Source organism: Ranitomeya variabilis, chromosome 2, assembly GCF_051348905.1.
Source record: "Ranitomeya variabilis isolate aRanVar5 chromosome 2, aRanVar5.hap1, whole genome shotgun sequence".
NCBI lineage: Eukaryota > Metazoa > Chordata > Amphibia > Anura > Dendrobatidae > Ranitomeya > Ranitomeya variabilis.
In genome coordinates, this window is record NC_135233.1 from 852,266,421 (window position 1) to 852,284,123 (window position 17,703).

Consider the following 17,703-nt stretch of genomic DNA (forward strand, 5'->3'; position numbering starts at 1 on the left):
ATACTTAAAACCAAACCTTTATTCGCATATAACAATACAAAAATATTAAAACAGTGCCTCAAAATCAAGTAAAGTTAAATATCAAGGAAAGCAGCGGAAATTGTAGGTATATTGCTTAGCAGTTTCTTACAAGTCACCAAACGAACATTTCCTTGTGGTTCATACCACAGTCGAACAATAACATCGCAAAATTGCTACCGTAACTGATTGGTTGGTCTTGATTTTAAATACTCCAAGATGCCTAACCTTAGACACACCCCCAGGAGGAAGCGGATGCGAAACGCGCATCGGGGTAGTCAAGGTGCAGCGTGCCACAAGGCAGAGGAATAGTGATACAGGTAATATGTATCGGGCAGATTGCCAGCAACTCTATATAAGATTGTTCATTTGATATATTACTTTTATGGCGTGGCGGACATAATAAGGAGTGGTTTTGCCTGGGGATGCTTTTCTGACGGTGGAAATTTCCTGCCCGGGACTGTGTGAGCAGGGCATATGATTGAAGGATAGGGATTATGTGCAATATTTGGCAGCTTCCCTTGTGTTCTATGTCTGTGCAAGGGATTAGTTTTGAGTCTTAAGCATATCCCATTGTGCGGACCACAAACTGATGAATGAGGGATTATCTTGTTCGCATTACGTGTGGTTTCTGTATGGTCACCAGGGATAGTTACGGTAGCAATTTTGCGATGTTATTGTTCGACTGTGGTATGAACCACAGGGAAATGTTCGTTTGGTGACTTGTAAGAAACTGCTAAGCAATATACCTACAATTTCCGCTGCTTTCCTTGATATTTAACTTTACTTGATTTTGAGGCACTGTTTTAATATTTTTGTATTGTTATATGTGAATAAAGGTTTGGTTTTAAGTATCATACACTTCGTGACTGGGTTTAATAAACCGTTTTGTCAATATGTTTATATCTAATTTGGAGTGTGACCCATTTGTAACTTGAGGAAATGGGTTGGTGCGTTGTGTTTATTGTGTGTATTTCTGTCTTTAGGCAGTACAACTGGTCTTCCAATATGGATTTTTCAGCCAGAGAAATGACCTGGCGTCAAAAAGCCTCAAGTATTTTTTGTTCCAGTGTCTCACAATCAGTGACTGACGTTTTGAGTAATGATAAAGATACAATGAAAGAATATAAGGACTATGTACACAAGAAGACAAAAGTATGGTGGACCAAGACCACCCTTGAAAATTATGTGAGCCAAAAAATTATCCCTAGAGGGCTGAGGGTGCAGTTATATCCCACCTTTGATCCTTTGATTTGGGGGAACAACAGCTTGTTGAACGGTGGATGTTAGCCACCTCAACATGCTCCTTGGAGTTTATGCGTATTATTATTGAGAGTAATGTTCAGTCAATTAAAAGAATAGAGGATGAGATTAGTAGGTTGGAACTCTCATTGAAGAAGGATTTGAAGAAAGAGCAGTTGGATAATTTTCTCAGGGAAGTTACTAACGACCTTGAGAAATGGGAAAAGGATATCTGCTCTGTAAAAAACAAAAAATACTGTAGAGATGTTATAGATTATGAGAACAAGAGAGTTTATAAGTGGCAGGATCCACGATCCAACAAGGAGAGGAGGGACTTTAGAGCCACTTCTATTAGTTCCGCCTCATCAATGTCTGATGCGGGTACCTCTAATCAGGGCACAGAAACTGTCCCATGGAACAAACGCACCAGATATGGCGGCACGTCCAGATCACATGATTTTTTTAAAAAGAGACCGTATCAAAGGAATGACAAAATGAAGGTGATTAATTTATCATCACACGTGTTGTCAGATGAACAGATGTCTATCCTTGAAAAGGGTCTCACTTTTTGTCCCTCATTTTCTCTAGATGCATTCACATCAGTGAAAGACTTACATCTCTTTTCAGGGAAGCTGATTTTACAGAAACTACATCATAAAGGGCAAGGGGATTTGATTTGTGACACGGAGGTGGAAAGGGAAGCCTTGGCAGATTTGGAAGCCTTAGAATTGGAAAGTAATCCCATAGAGGTGAGTGGGTTTCCAAACCATTTGGTTGGGAAGCCTAAAAAATTCCCAGCGTTTAATATGTGCCCGGCAGTGGAGGTTTTTACACGGTCGGTCACGGATGATATTGAAAAGTTGGCTGGTAGCGGGTTTGGCCATTCTAACATCAGACAGTCGGATCGGAGAGCACTGGATGCTCTTAAGGGGTGGGGCGATGTCGTGTTTAAACCAGCCGACAAGGGCGGAAATTTAGTGATATGGCCCCACACCCAGTATGAGAAACAGGGCTATAAACTTTTAGACAACAAAGACTGCTACAAAAAGCTGGCCACCAATCCTCTGAGGTCTTATCAGGAAGATTTGAGTGACATATTGGAAAAAGCATTTTTGGAGGGCGTAATCCCGAAAAGATTATGGGAGGTGATTAAAAATATGCACCCAAGGATGCCAACACTATATTTATTACCGAAAGTGCACAAAGATCCCGTAGACCCCCCAGGAAGACCAATTGTGTTGGGCAATGGAGGTCTATGTGAGATCGTCACTCAGGTCCTTGACTACTACCTCAAACCTTTGGTTGGCCAGCTGCCATCTTTTATTAAGGATACTACAGCTGCTTTGCGTAGATTGGATAACCTCCAGCTTGGCTCTAGTAGTGTTATGGTTACCGCCGATGTAGAGGCGCTTTACACTTCAATTAGGCATGCAGATGGGGTTAGGGCAGTGACTTGGCTTCTGGAGTCGAGCAATTTAGACAGAAAGTTGATTGTGTTGTTGCTCGAACTATTGGAGTTTGTGCTTACACACAATGTTTTTGTGTTTGGGTGGGGCACGTATCTGCAGCTGCAGGGCACCGCCATGGGGGCATGCTACGCCCCCTCCTACGCAAACCTTTTTCTGGGGGCATGGGAGAGAGACATCTTCATGAGTAATCCCATCCCCCAGAGTCATCTCATCCAGGAGTGGATGAGATATATTGATGATATCTGGTTTGTGTGGGAGGGGAGCATCGCAGATCTCAATGCCCTAATGGTGAATTTAAATCAGAATGATGTCAACATCAAGCTCACGTTTAAGTATGGTAGATTGGTGGATTTCCTGGATCTGCAGATACGTGCCCGCCCTGAGGGAGATATCATTACTAATGTTTTCCGCAAAGAGACAGCCACTAACTCTTTGCTGCATGCCCAGTCCACGCATTTGCCCTCTACTATCAGAGGAATCCCCATTGGACAGTTTTTGCGGGTCCGCCACATCTGTTCGAGTGGGGCGGACTTTGAGGCGCAATCGGGAGAACTGGCTGAGAGGTTTTCACAACATGGCTATGGCCAAAAAACAATTAGGAGGTGTTTGGTGAGAGCGAGGAATACACCCAGAAATACTCTACTATACAATAACAACCCGAAAGCAAGAAATGACAACAAAGATCAGGTGCGACTGATCACGGGATACCACAATAAATGGTTTGAATTCAGGCAGATTGTGGAAAAACATTGGGCCGTATTACACACTGACCCAGTCCTTAAGCGGATTCTACCGGCCAAACCTGCGATAGTGGCAAAAAGGTCAAGGAGTATCCGCGATATCTTGGTACACAGTCACTATGAGCCCAACAAAAAGCGGGGCACTGGTAATTACTTGATTGGTTTCTTTCCATGTGGCCCCTGTAATGCCTGTGCCAACTGTGTAAAAAGCAAGAAATTTGCCAATTTTGATGGATCCAAAATGTTTGAGATCAGAAAGTTCATCTCTTGTATATCTAGGGGGGTGATCTATCATTTGACCTGCCAGTGTAAAAAGGTATACATTGGCCTCACCACGAGAGAGCTAAGGGTTCGCGTCCGAGAGCATTTCTTGGATATTGAAAGAGCTAGAACGGCGGAGGATATCCTGAGCCTCAAGACAATTCTGAGGCATTACAGAAAATTCCATGACTGCAATCCCCGGCTTATGAGTGTAAAGGGTATAGATTTGGTTAGTCTAGGCCCCAGAGGAGGGGATCTGGGTAAAATCCTGGCCCAAATTGAGAGCCGCTGGATCTATCGGCTAGGCACCCTGGCCCCGCAGGGATTAAATGAAAATTTGGGTTTTGGATCCTTTTTGTGATTTTCTTGGTCTAATCCCCCCTTTTTTTTAGCTACTTGTGTACATATAACATTTGCATGGCTATTGTTAGTCCGTCAGTCGCTTTTTATTTATTAATTTTATTGGTGTTTTTGGGTTTAGGTTCTTTATGGTTGTGTAGATTGTGTATGGATCCTGTATGGGATGGGTGAATAGATGGAGGGCATTTCCTGGTGATGTACCGGGGACGGCCCCTTGTATGTGATTGGTCGACTAGTGGTGTGTGTCCCGGGATGACGTACTGGGGATATTCCCCTGTGAGCCATCTGATTGGTTGGTCTTGATTTTAAATACTCCAAGATGCCTAACCTTAGACACGCCCCCAGGAGGAAGCGGATGCGAAACGCGCATCGGGGTAGTCAAGGTGCAGCGTGCCACGAGGCAGAGGAACAGTGATACAGGTAATATGTATCGGGCAGATTGCCCGCAACTCTATATAAGATTGTTCATTTGATATATTATTTTTATGGCGTGGCGGACATAATAAGGAGTGGTTTTGCCTGGGGATGCTTTTCTGACGGTGGAAATTTCCTGCCCAGGACTGTGTAAGCAGGGCATATGATTGAAGGATAGGGATTATGTGCAATATTTGGCGGCTTCCCTTGTGTTCTATGTCTGTGCAAGGGATTAGTTTTGAGTCTTAAGCATATCCCATTGTGCGGACCACAAACTGATGAATGAGGGATTATCTTGTTTGAATTACGTGTGGTTTCTGTATGGTCACCAGGGATAGTTACGATGTTCGTTTGGTGACTTGTAAGATACTGCTAAGCAATATACCTACAATTTCTGCTGCTTTCCTTGATATTTAACTTTACTTGATTTTGAGGCACTGTTTTAATATTTTTGTATTGTTATATGTGAATAAAGGTTTGGTTTTAAGTATCATACACTTCGTGACTGGGTTTAATAAACCGTTTTGTCAATATGGTTATATCTAATTTGGAGTGTGACCCATTTGTAACTTGAGGAAATGGGTTGGTGCGTTGTGTTTATTATAAGTTTGGTTATGTAGAGGAACTAGTTCTAGATCGCTTTATTCTCAAGAATTAATGTACGCTTACTATCAGACTGCAGGAGGCATCTATCTATTTTATGATTATTTGCAGGTTCTCACACTGAAATTCAGATACACTTATTAATTCCACTATCATACCAATAATTTGTGAATAACTCATTTGCTTACCGGAGAATCCATCCTTACAAGTACAGGTGTAATTTCCTATGGTGTTAGTGCAGGTTGCATTAGGGGAGCAGATATCGTCGGTCTCACATTCATTGATATCTTCACATTGGATTCCATCACCTGAGTAATATCAAATATTTTACAGTTAACAGAGAATATAAAATTACAGATAGGTGTTTTAAGGGAAATGCACTAATCTAAATACACTGATCAGCTACTGAATAATAGAAGTATGAAAGACTAAAGGGACGTTAGATTCCTGACTTCCTAAGTACATCCAGGACAAAGTGAGTGTGACATGCAGCATTATCCTCCCCCCCCACCACACTGGCAGACTTGAGCACTAGGGTTGAGCGAAACGGGTCGATCATTTTCAAAAGTCGCCGACTTTTGGCTAAGTCGGCGTCTCATGAAACCCGATCCGACCCCTGTGCTTGTCGGCCATGCGGTACGCGACTTTCGCGCCAAAGTCGCGTTTCAATGACGCGAAAAGCGCCATTTCTCAGCCAATGAAGGTGAACGCAGAGTGTGGGCAGCGTGATGACATAGGTCCTGGTCCCCACCATCTTAGAGAAGGGCATTGCAGTGATTGGCTTGCTGTCTGCGGCGTCACAGGGGCTATAAAGGGGCGTTCCCGCCGACCGCCATCTTACTGCTGCTGATCTGAGCTTAGGGAGAGGTTGCTGCCGCTTCGTCAGAATCAGGGAGAGCGTTAGGCAGGGTCCACTAACCACCAAACCGCTTGTGCTGCAGCGATTTCCACTGTCCAACACCACCTTCGGTGTGCAGGGACAGTGGAAGCTATTTTTTTTTTTTTTTCCCCTCAGCGCTGTAGCTCATTGGGCTGCCCTAGAAGGCTCCCTGATAGCTGTATTCCTGTGTGTACGCCACTGTGGAAACCAACTGCTTTTATCAAAGCACATATCCTCTTGTTCCTTCCTTTCTGCACAGCTATCTTTTTTGTTTGTCCACACTTTTTATTTAATTTGTGCATCAGTCCACTCCTATTGCTGCCTGCCATACCTGGCTGAGATTACTGCAGGGGAGATAGTAATTGTAGGACAGTCCCTGTTTTTTTTTTTTGTTTTTTTTTTGTGGGAGATTAAGATTGGCATTTCTGCTACAGTGCCATCCCTGTGTGTGCCATCTCTCACTGAGTGGGCCATAGAAAGCCTATTTATTTTTTCCTTCATTTGTGTTCTAAAATCTACCTCAACACAAAAACACTACATCAATCAGTGGGAGAAAAATATTGGCCTCAGTCAGGGCTTGTGTGCCACTGCTGTGTGTGCTATCTCTCATTCAGTGGGCTATAGAAAGCCTATTTATTTTTTTTTTTTTTTTTAATATTATTTGGTTTCTAAAGTCTCCCTGAAACAAAAAAAAAACCTAAAAAAACAGTGGGAGAGTAATATTGCCCTTTCAGCTTGTGTGCCAGTCTTGACTCCTGGGTGTGCCACCTCTGTCCCTCTCATTCAGTGGGCCATAGAAAGCCTTTTTTTTTTTTTTTTTTTTTAATATTATTTGGTTTCTAAAGTCTCCCTGAAAATAAAAAAAAAAATACATAAAAAAACAGTGGGAGAGTAATATTGCCCTTTCAGCTTGTGTGCCAGTCTTGACTCCTGGGTGTGCCACCTCTGTCCCTCTCATTCAGTGGGCCATAGAAAGCCTTGTTTTTTTGTTTTTTTTTTAATATTATTTGGTTTCTAAAGTCTCCCTGAAAATAAAAAAAAAATACATAAAAAAACAGTGGGAGAGTAATATTGCCATTTCAGCTTGTGTGCCAGTCTTGACTCCTGGGTGTGCCACCTCTGTCCCTCTCATTCAGTGGGCCATAGAAAGCCTTGTTTTTTTGTTTTTTTTTTAATATTATTTGGTTTCTAAAGTCTCCCTGAAAATAAAAAAAAAAATACATAAAAAAACAGTGGGAGAGTAATATTGCCATTTCAGCTTGTGTGCCAGTCTTGACTCCTGGGTGTGCCACCTCTGTCCCTCTCATTCAGTGGGCCATAGAAAGCCTTGTTTTTTTGTTTTTTTTTTAATATTATTTGGTTTCTAAAGTCTCCCTGAAAATAAAAAAAACATACATAAAAAAACAGTGGGAGAGTAATATTGCCCTTTCAGCTTGTGTGCCAGTCTTGACTCCTGGGTGTGCCACCTCTGTCCCTCTCATTCAGTGGGCCATAGAAAGCCTTGTTTTTTTGTTTTTTTTTTAATATTATTTGGTTTCTAAAGTCTCCCTGAAAATAAAAAAAAAAATACATAAAAAAACAGTGGGAGAGTAATATTGCCATTTCAGCTTGTGTGCCAGTCTTGACTCCTGGGTGTGCCACCTCTGTCCCTCTCATTCAGTGGGCCATAGAAAGCCTTGTTTTTTTTTTTTTTTAATATTATTTGGTTTCTAAAGTCTCCCTGAAAATAAAAAAAAAAAAAACATAAAAAAACAGTGGGAGAGTAATATTGCCCTTTCAGCTTGTGTGCCAGTCTTGACTCCTGGGTGTGCCACCTCTGTCCCTCTCATTCAGTGGGCCATAGAAAGCCTTGTTTTTTTTTTTTTTTTTTAATATTATTTGGTTTCTAAAGTCTCCCTGAAAATAAAAAAAAAATACATAAAAAAACAGTGGGAGAGTAATATTGCCATTTCAGCTTGTGTGCCAGTCTTGACTCCTGGGTGTGCCACCTCTGTCCCTCTCATTCAGTGGGCCATAGAAAGCCTTGTTTTTTTTTTTTTTTTTTAATATTATTTGGTTTCTAAAGTCTCACAGAGAAAAAAAAATAAATAAATTAGGTGGGAGATTAATATTGACATTAGTGCTTGAGTGACAGTCCTGCGTGTGTGTCATCTCTGTGATTTGGTGTCACAGAAAACAGAGTGTGTAACATTGTGCCTGATTTTCCTTGTGGTCTCACCAACCTGTTAAGGGATATTGAAATCATACTGAAGTTATAGCTCACCGTGTAAGTTGTTTGACAGCAACAAATAAAGTTAGTTTGGTTACGATTTTTAAACAATGAGGAAGTCTGGTGCAAGAGGTCGTCGTGGGCGTTCATTGTCAGCTGGTAATGATGGTAGTGGTAGTGGAGCATCAGGTGGTCGTGGGGATAAAAATATTCCACCTAAGTCTGGAGTTGTGGAGCCAGTTTCGTCGTCAGGCTACACAAGGCCTCGAACGCTCTCTTTTCTGGGAGTAGGAAAACCGCTTTTAAAGGCGGAGCAGCAACAGCAAGTTTTGGCTTACATTGCAGACTCAGCCTCTAGCTCTTTTGCCTCCTCTTCCGAAACTGGTAAATGTAAAAGCAGCGCGTCGCTTGTGGATGTTCACGGTCAGGGACAAGTCGCTTCCTTGTCCTCCTCAGCAAAAACTACAACAAGAGAGAAGGATGCAGCAGGCGACACAACGGGTCACTCCATGGAGCTCTTTACACATACCGTCCCTGGCTTAGAAAGTGAAACATTTAACAGGCCATGCCCATTACAAGTAGATTCTGACATGGAGTGCACTGATGCACAGCCACAGCCAGAGTACTATGCTGCTCCTTTGACTCAGACCACCACATTGCCCTCTCAGGGTACAGATCCACAATCAGACCCTGATGAGACTATGTTGCCCCGCCACGAACGCTATACCACCGACCGACACAGTGACACAGACGAAGTTGCACACGAGCTCGAAGAGGAGGTAATAGATGACCCAGTTATTGACCCCGATTGGCAGCCATTGGGGGAACAGGGTGCAGGCGGCAGTAGTTCAGAAGCGGAGGTGGAGGAGGGGCCGCAGCAGGCATCAACATCGCAACAGGTTCCATCTGCCGGGCCCGTATCTGGCCCAAAACGCGTGTCAAAGCCAAAACCTGTTGGAGGACAGCGTGGCCATCCGGTTAAAGCTCAGTCTGCAATCCCTGAAAAGGGATCCGAGTCTAGGAAGAGTGCAGTCTGGCATTTTTTTAAACAACATCCAACTGATCAGCGCAAAGTCATCTGTCAAAAATGTTCAACTAGCTTAAGCAGAGGTCAGAATCTGAAAAGTCTAAATACTAGTTGCATGCATAGACACTTAACCACCATGCATTTTCAAGCCTGGACTAACTACCAAACGTCCCTTAAGGTTGTAGCACCCTCGGCCAATGAAGCTAGTCAGCAACGCAACATCCCTTCCGTCACTGTAAGGCCACCATTTTCCGCACCACCGGCAGTATCTGTGCAGGTTTCTTTGCCAGCCAAAAGCAGTCAGGGTCAGGGAATCACCAGTTTTGTAGGAGGAAATATTGCATCTAGGGCACCGGCGGAAACAATACCATCTCCAACCGTCTCTCAGTCTGCCATGTCCACCGGCACACCCGAAAGTTCCACGATCTCCAGCTCTCCAGTCCAGCTCACCCTACATGAGACTCTGGTTAGAAAAAGGAAGTACTTATCCTCGCATCCGCGTACACAGGGTTTTAACGCCCACATAGCTAGACTAATCTCGTTAGAGATGATGCCCTACCGTTTAGTTGAAAGCGAAGCTTTTAAAGCCCTGATGGAGTACGCTGAACCACGATACGAGCTACCTAGTCGACACTTTTTTTCCAGAAAAGCCATCCCAGCCCTGCACCAGCATGTTAAACAGCGCATCGTCCATGCACTTAGGCAATCTGTGAGTACAAAGGTGCACCTGACTACAGATGCATGGACCAGTAGGCATGGCCAGGGACGTTATGTGTCCATCACGGCACACTGGGTGAATGTGGTGGATGCAGGGTCCACAGGCGACATCAATTTAGGGACAGTTGTGCCTAGCCCACGGTCTAGGAAACAGTTGGCTGTAGGCGTTCGCACCCCCTCCTCCTCCTCCTCGTCCTCCTGCAGAAGCTACAGCTCTTCCACAGAACGCAGTCGGCCAACCACTCCATCGGCAGATGACACTGTTGCACACCAGTTGTCCCATTATGGGCCAGCTACTGCCAAGCGTCAGCAGGCTGTATTGGCTATGAAGTGTTTGGGCGACAACAGACACACCGCGGAAGTTCTGTCCGAGTTCTTGCAACAAGAAACGCAGTCGTGGCTGGGCACAGTAGATCTTGAGGCAGGCAAGGTAGTGAGTGATAACGGAAGGAATTTCATGGCTGCCATCTCCCTTTCCCAACTGAAACACATTCCTTGCCTGGCTCACACCTTAAACCTGGTGGTGCAGTGCTTATTGAAAACTTATCCTGGGTTCTCCGACCTGCTCCTCAAAGTGCGTGCACTTTGCTCACATATCCGACGTTCGCCTGTACACGCCAGCCGTATGCAGACCTATCAGCGGTCTTTGAACCTTCCCCAGCATCGCCTAATCATAGACGTTGCAACAAGGTGGAACTCAACACTGCACATGCTTCAGAGACTGTGCGAACAGAGGCGTGCTGTTATTTATTTGTGGGAGGATACACGGGCAGGCAGTAGGATGGCAGACATGGAGTTGTCAGGTGTGCAGTGGTCGAAGATACAAGACATGTGTCAAGTCCTTCAGTGTTTTGAGGAATGCACACGGCTGGTTAGTGCAGACAACGCCGTAATAAGCATGAGCATCCCCCTAATGCGTCTGCTGATGCAAAGTTTGACGCACATAAAGGAGCAGGCGTCTGCACCAGAGGAAGAGGGAAGCCTTGATGACAGTCAGCCATTGTCTGGTCAGGGCAGTGTACAGGACGAGGTAGCGGGCGAAGAGGAGGTGGAGGACGAGGAGGATGATGGGGATGAGTATATTTTTAATGCGGAAACTTTCACGGGGGCACAGGAAATTGGTTGCGTGTCACGGCCGGGTTCTGGTTTTTTGAGGGACACAAGTGACGTAGATTTGCCTGCAACTGCCCCTCAACCAATCACAACCGGAGATTTGACAACTGGAACTTTGGCCCACATGGCGGATTATGCCTTACGTATCCTAAAAAGGGACACACGCATTACGAAAATGATGAACGATGACGATTACTGGTTGGCCTGCCTCCTTGATCCACGCTATAAAGGCAAATTGCAAAATATTATGCCACATGAGAACTTGGAACTAATATTAGCAACCAAACAATCAACTCTTGTTGACCGTTTGCTTCAGGCATTCCCAGCACACAGCGCACGTGATCGTTCTCACACGAGCTCCAGGGGGCAGCAGACTAGGAGTGTTAGGGGTGCACACATCAGAAGTGGCGTTGGACAGAGGGGTTTTCTGACCAGGTTGTGGAGTGATTTTGCTATGACCGCAGACAGGACAGGTACTGCTGCATCAATTGAAAGTGACAGGAGACAACATTTGTCCAGTATGGTTACTAACTATTTTTCATCCCTTATCGATGTTCTCCCTCAACCGTCATTCCCATTTGATTACTGGGCCTCCAAATTAGACACCTGGCCAGAATTGGCAGAATATGCATTGCAGGAGCTTGCTTGCCCGGCAGCAAGTGTCCTATCAGAAAGAGTATTCAGTGCTGCAGGGTCAATATTAACCGAAAAAAGGACTCGTCTGGCTACCCAAAATGTTGACGATCTAACATTCATTAAAATGAACCACAACTGGATTTCAAAATCTTTTGCCCCACCTTGCCCGGCCGACACCTAGCTTTCCTATGAAAAGCTCTTGCCTGTGAATTACTTTTCTAATGTCTAATTTGCTGCTGCAGATTGTACAGCATACGACATGTTTACACCTCCCTAAATGGCCAAACTCCCCACACGGGGCCGTGGTATCGCGACTTGGCGCAAGCACCCATGAGACTGCTGTTTGTCTGAAGAGGTGGGTGTGCTCGCTTTTGGTTGACGGCATTGCTACTGGGTCCCTCATAGTACAATGTAGTGTCTCTGGCGGTGGTGGTGCGCACCCAACGTCAGACACACCGTTGTAACATGAGTGGCCCTGGGGCGGTCCCGCCGGCCTCAAGAGAGTTCCCCCCTACCCCAGCTCAAACTGGGCTCTACCACGTGCAAAATTATGTCGCACAGCTCCACCAATCTTTAGTCTATTCGCTGACATCATTCAATGTCTGGCACTGACAATACAAATTTGTAGACATCTATGATGCAACTTAAAGTAGTCTGTGTCTGTGTCCTATATTGGCACCATTAAATAGTTACTGCCAAATTACTATGTCAGAAACACAGCAGATGAGCCCACCCCTGTACCTAAGTATGCCACCTTTTTTTTTGTTTTGGTTGTTTTGCGAGACATTAACATCTATTTATATTTTGGGAGTACTGGGACAGACACTCCTTGCACTACTCCTCCACTCAGCACCAAGCTGCCTGCCCGTGTATCCATGTAACCGCTGTAAAACTGCCATGAGCCTATTGTTTGTTATTTTAGGCCTTTGAAGCCTTTCTGCGCTCCCTCCTTCCACTAGTCCTCCACTGACCAGACCACTGCTGCCCGTGTACCCCTGGAACCAATTTTAAAGTGCCTACAGCCAGCCCATTTTATTGTGTTAGGCCTTCGAAGCCTGTCTGCGGTCCCTCCTTCCACTAGGCCTCCACTGACCAGACCACTGCTGCCCGTGTACCCCTGGAACCAATTTTAAAGTGCCTACAGCCAGGCCATTTTATTGTGTTAGGCCTTCGAAGCCTGTCTGCGGTCCATACTTTAAATACTCCTCCACTCACCACCAAGCTGCCTGCCCGTGTATCCATGTAACCGCTGTAAAACTGCCATGAGCCTATTGTTTGTTATTTTAGGCCTTTGAAGCCTTTCTGCGGTCCCTACTCCTCCACTGACCACCAAGCTGCCTGCCCGTGTATCCATGTAACCGCTGTAAAACTGCCATGAGCCTATTGTTTGTTATTTTAGGCCTTTGAAGCCTTTCTGCGCTCCCTCCTTCCACTAGTCCTCCACTGACCAGACCACTGCTGCCCGTGTACCCCTGGAACCAATTTTAAAGTGCCTACAGCCAGCCCATTTTATTGTGTTAGGCCTTCGAAGCCTGTCTGCGGTCCCTCCTTCCACTAGGCCTCCACTGACCAGACCACTGCTGCCCGTGTACCCCTGGAACCAATTTTAAAGTGCCTACAGCCAGCCCATTTTATTGTGTTAGGCCTTCGAAGCCTGTCTGCGGTCCATACTTTAAATACTCCTCCACTCACCACCAAGCTGCCTGCCCGTGTATCCATGTAACCGCTGTAAAACTGCCATGAGCCTATTGTTTGTTATTTTAGGCCTTTGATAGCCTGTCTGCGGTCCCTACTCCTCCACTGACCACCAAGCTGCCTGCCCGTGTATCCATGTAACCGCTGTAAAACTGCCATGAGCCTATTGTTTGTTATTTTAGGCCTTTGAAGCCTTTCTGCGCTCCCTCCTTCCACTAGTCCTCCACTGACCAGACCACTGCTGCCCGTGTACCCCTGGAACCAATTTTAAAGTGCCTACAGCCAGCCCATTTTATTGTGTTAGGCCTTCGAAGCCTGTCTGCGGTCCATACTTCCACTAGGCCTCCACTGACCAGACCACTGCTGCCCGTGTACCCCTGGAACCAATTTTAAAGTGCCTACAGCCAGCCCATTTTATTGTGTTAGGCCTTCGAAGCCTGTCTGCGGTCCCTCCTTCCACTAGGCCTCCACTGACCAGACCACTGCTGCCCGTGTACCCCTGGAACCAATTTTAAAGTGCCTACAGCCAGCCCATTTTATTGTGTTAGGCCTTCGAAGCCTGTCTGCGGTCCATACTTTAAATACTCCTCCACTCACCACCAAGCTGCCTGCCCGTGTATCCATGTAACCGCTGTAAAACTGCCATGAGCCTATTGTTTGTTATTTTAGGCCTTTGATAGCCTGTCTGCGGTCCCTACTCCTCCACTCAGCACCAAGCTGCCTGCCCGTGTATCCATGTAACCGCTGTAAAACTGCCATGAGCCTATTGTTTGTTATTTTAGGCCTTTGAAGCCTTTCTGCGCTCCCTCCTTCCACTAGTCCTCCACTGACCAGACCACTGCTGCCCGTGTACCCCTGGAACCAATTTTAAAGTGCCTACAGCCAGCCCATTTTATTGTGTTAGGCCTTCGAAGCCTGTCTGCGGTCCATACTTTAAATACTCCTCCACTCACCACCAAGCTGCCTGCCCGTGTATCCATGTAACCGCTGTAAAACTGCCATGAGCCTATTGTTTGTTATTTTAGGCCTTTGAAGCCTTTCTGCGCTCCCTCCTTCCACTAGTCCTCCACTGACCAGACCACTGCTGCCCGTGTACCCCTGGAACCAATTATAAAGTGCCTACAGCCAGCCCATTTTATTATGTTAGGCCTTTGAAGCCTGTCTGCGGTCCCTACTTTAAATACTCCTCCACTCACCACCAAGCTGCCTGCCCGTGTATCCATGTAACCGATTTCAAACTGCCATGACTGCCTACTGTTTGTTATTTTAGGCCTTTGTGAGCCTGTCTGCGGCCCCTACTTGCAATACTCCTCCACTGACCACAATGCTGCCTGGAGTGCCTGCCTGTGTATCCATGTAACCGATTTCAAACTGCCATGACTGCCTACTGTTTGTTATTTTAGGCCTTTGTGAGCCTGTCTGCGGCCCCTACTTGCAATACTCCTCCACTGACCACAATGCTGCCTGGAGTGCCTGCCTGTGTATCCATGTAACCGATTTCAAACTGCCATGACTGCCTACTGTTTGTTATTTTAGGCCTTTGTGAGCCTGTCTGCGGCCCCTACTTGCAATACTCCTCCACTGACCACACCAATGCTGCCCGTGTACCCCTGGAACCTATTTAAAAGTTCATAGAGCCTAGTTATATATTTTATTTACTATTAATAAGGCCATGATGGACTACGCTGTACCACGCTACAAGCTAACCAGTCGACACTTCTTTTGCGAGAAAAGCCATCCCAACCCTCCACCAGCTTGTAGAAGACCGCATTGTCCATGCACTCTGGCAATCTGTGAGTACAAAGGTGCACCTGACAACAGACGCATGGACCTGTAGGCATGGCCACGGAAGATTACGTGTCCATTACGGCACAATGGGTTAATGTGTTGGATGCATGGTCCACAGAGGACAGCCTACTAAGTATGTCTGCAGTCCATAATTCAAATTGTCCTCCACTGTCTAAATCGGAGCTTCCACCTTCTGGCTTTCGGCCTATAGTATCAGAAATTAAACTGCATTTGGCCTTCAACTTTGGTTACGGCCTACTAACGGCTTCTGCCCCTCCCTGGTGTTGCCCACAACTAAATAAAGCTGAGCTTCAACCTTCCGGCTCTCATTAAGTGGTTTTGAAAAAACAAAATGGTGGATAGGGCCTACTAACGGCTTCTTCCCCTCCCTGGTGTTGCCCTCAACTAAATAAAGCTGAGCTTCAACCTTCCGGCTCTCATTAAGTGGTTTTGAAAAAACAAAATGGTGGATAGGGCCTACTAACGGCTTCTGCCCCTCCCTGGTGTTGCCCTCAACTAAATAAAGCTGAGCTTCAACCTTCCGGCTCTCATTAAGTGGTTTTGAAAAAACAAAATGGTGGATAGGGCCTACTAACGGCTTCTGCCCCTCCCTGGTGTTGCCCTCAACTAAATAAAGCTGAGCTTCAACCTTCCGGCTCTCATTAAGTGGTTTTGAAAAAACAAAATGGTGGATAGGGCCTACTAACGACTTCTGCCCCTCCCTGGTGTTGCCCTCAACTAAATAAAGCTGAGCTTCAACCTTCCGGCTCTCCTCATTAAGTGGTTTTGAAAAAACAAAATGGTGGATAGGGCCTACTAACGGCTTCTGCCCCTCCCTGGTGTTGCCCACAACTAAATAAAGCTGAGCTTCAACCTTCCGGCTCTCATTAAGTGGTTTTGAAAAAACAAAATGGTGGATAGGGCCTACTAACGGCTTCTGCCCCTCCCTGGTGTTGCCCTCAACTAAATAAAGCTGAGCTTCAACCTTCCGGCTCTCATTAAGTGGTTTTGAAAAAACAAAATGGTGGATAGGGCCTACTAACGGCTTCTGCCCCTCCCTGGTGTTGCCCTCAACTAAATAAAGCTGAGCTTCAACCTTCCGGCTCTCATTAAGTGGTTTTGAAAAAACAAAATGGTGGATAGGGCCTACTAACGGCTTCTTCCCCTCCCTGGTGTTGCCCTCAACTAAATAAAGCTGAGCTTCAACCTTCCGGCTCTCATTAAGTGGTTTTGAAAAAACAAAATGGTGGATAGGGCCTACTAACGGCTTCTGCCCCTCCCTGGTGTTGCCCTCAACTAAATAAAGCTGAGCTTCAACCTTCCGGCTCTCATTAAGTGGTTTTGAAAAAACAAAATGGTGGATAGGGCCTACTAACGGCTTCTTCCCCTCCCTGGTGTTGCCCTCAACTAAATAAAGCTGAGCTTCAACCTTCCGGCTCTCATTAAGTGGTTTTGAAAAAACAAAATGGTGGATAGGGCCTACTAACGGCTTCTGCCCCTCCCTGGTGTTGCCCTCAACTAAATAAAGCTGAGCTTCAACCTTCCGGCTCTCATTAAGTGGTTTTGAAAAAACAAAATGGTGGATAGGGCCTACTAACGGCTTCTTCCCCTCCCTGGTGTTGCCCTCAACTAAATAAAGCTGAGCTTCAACCTTCCGGCTCTCATTAAGTGGTTTTGAAAAAACAAAATGGTGGATAGGGCCTACTAACGGCTTCTGCCCCTCCCTGGTGTTGCCCTCAACTAAATAAAGCTGAGCTTCAACCTTCCGGCTCTCATTAAGTGGTTTTGAAAAAACAAAATGGTGGTTAGGGCCTACTAACGGCTTCTGCCCCTCCCTGGTGTTGTCCTCAACTGAACAAAGCTGAGCTTCCACATTCTGCCTTTCGCCCTATACTATCAGATATTAAACTGCATTTGGCCTACTAGTGTGGTTAGGCCCTTGAAACAGTGTCTGCTGCTCTTGGGTTTGCTACTCCACTGAACAAAGCAATGCCGCCTGTTTAGTCCTGTTACCAATTTTGAACTGCATTTAGCCTACTTTATTCTTTGGCCCTATATCTGTTTCCTCCTCATCCTGCCCATTGCCCAGCCACTGCTAAATGAGTCTGCTGGTACATTGACCTAGACCACTACATTCCCCTTGTACTCTACACAGCCAGAATCTGACCCTGCTGAAAGTAAGGTTCCCCTTCTCGCATGTTATACCACCTTACACAGGGACAAAGAGGAAGGTGCAGATGAAAGTGCAGGTTCCTTCATCAGGTGGGGGGGGCATACTCGTTGGCGACGTCACTGGCACAGGGCCCCTCAGAGTACGCAAAAGTGTCGCTGCTGGTGGGAGGCGCCCCCGCCATGCAAACACACCGCCGTACTTTGAGGGGCCCTGTGCCAGTGCCAATGCGAACGAGTGGGCCCCCCCCTGCTTGCTCAGGATCACAGCACTTGCAACGTTTAAATACTTACCTTTCCCTGCAACACCGCCGTGACGTAGTCCGCATTTCCTGGGCCCACGAAAAAATTGAGCCAGCCCT

General features: G+C 46.0%; 1 protein-coding gene across 13 annotated transcripts in view; it reads right to left on the bottom strand.

Annotated features, from left to right (window-relative positions):
• The window catches only part of LOC143808019 (uncharacterized), a 428,145-nt gene that overhangs the window by 60,467 nt on the left and 349,975 nt on the right, over positions 1 to 17,703 (bottom strand). For 11 of the 13 annotated variants that reach the window (XM_077290233.1, XM_077290228.1, XM_077290231.1 and 8 more), the window contains one exon: positions 5,296 to 5,415. The exons of the other annotated variants lie outside the window; for them this stretch is intronic. In XM_077290233.1, coding sequence (XP_077146348.1) covers positions 5,296 to 5,415 — 120 coding nt within the window. The remainder of the gene's footprint in view (positions 1 to 5,295; positions 5,416 to 17,703) is intronic. 13 annotated transcript variants of the gene reach the window in all.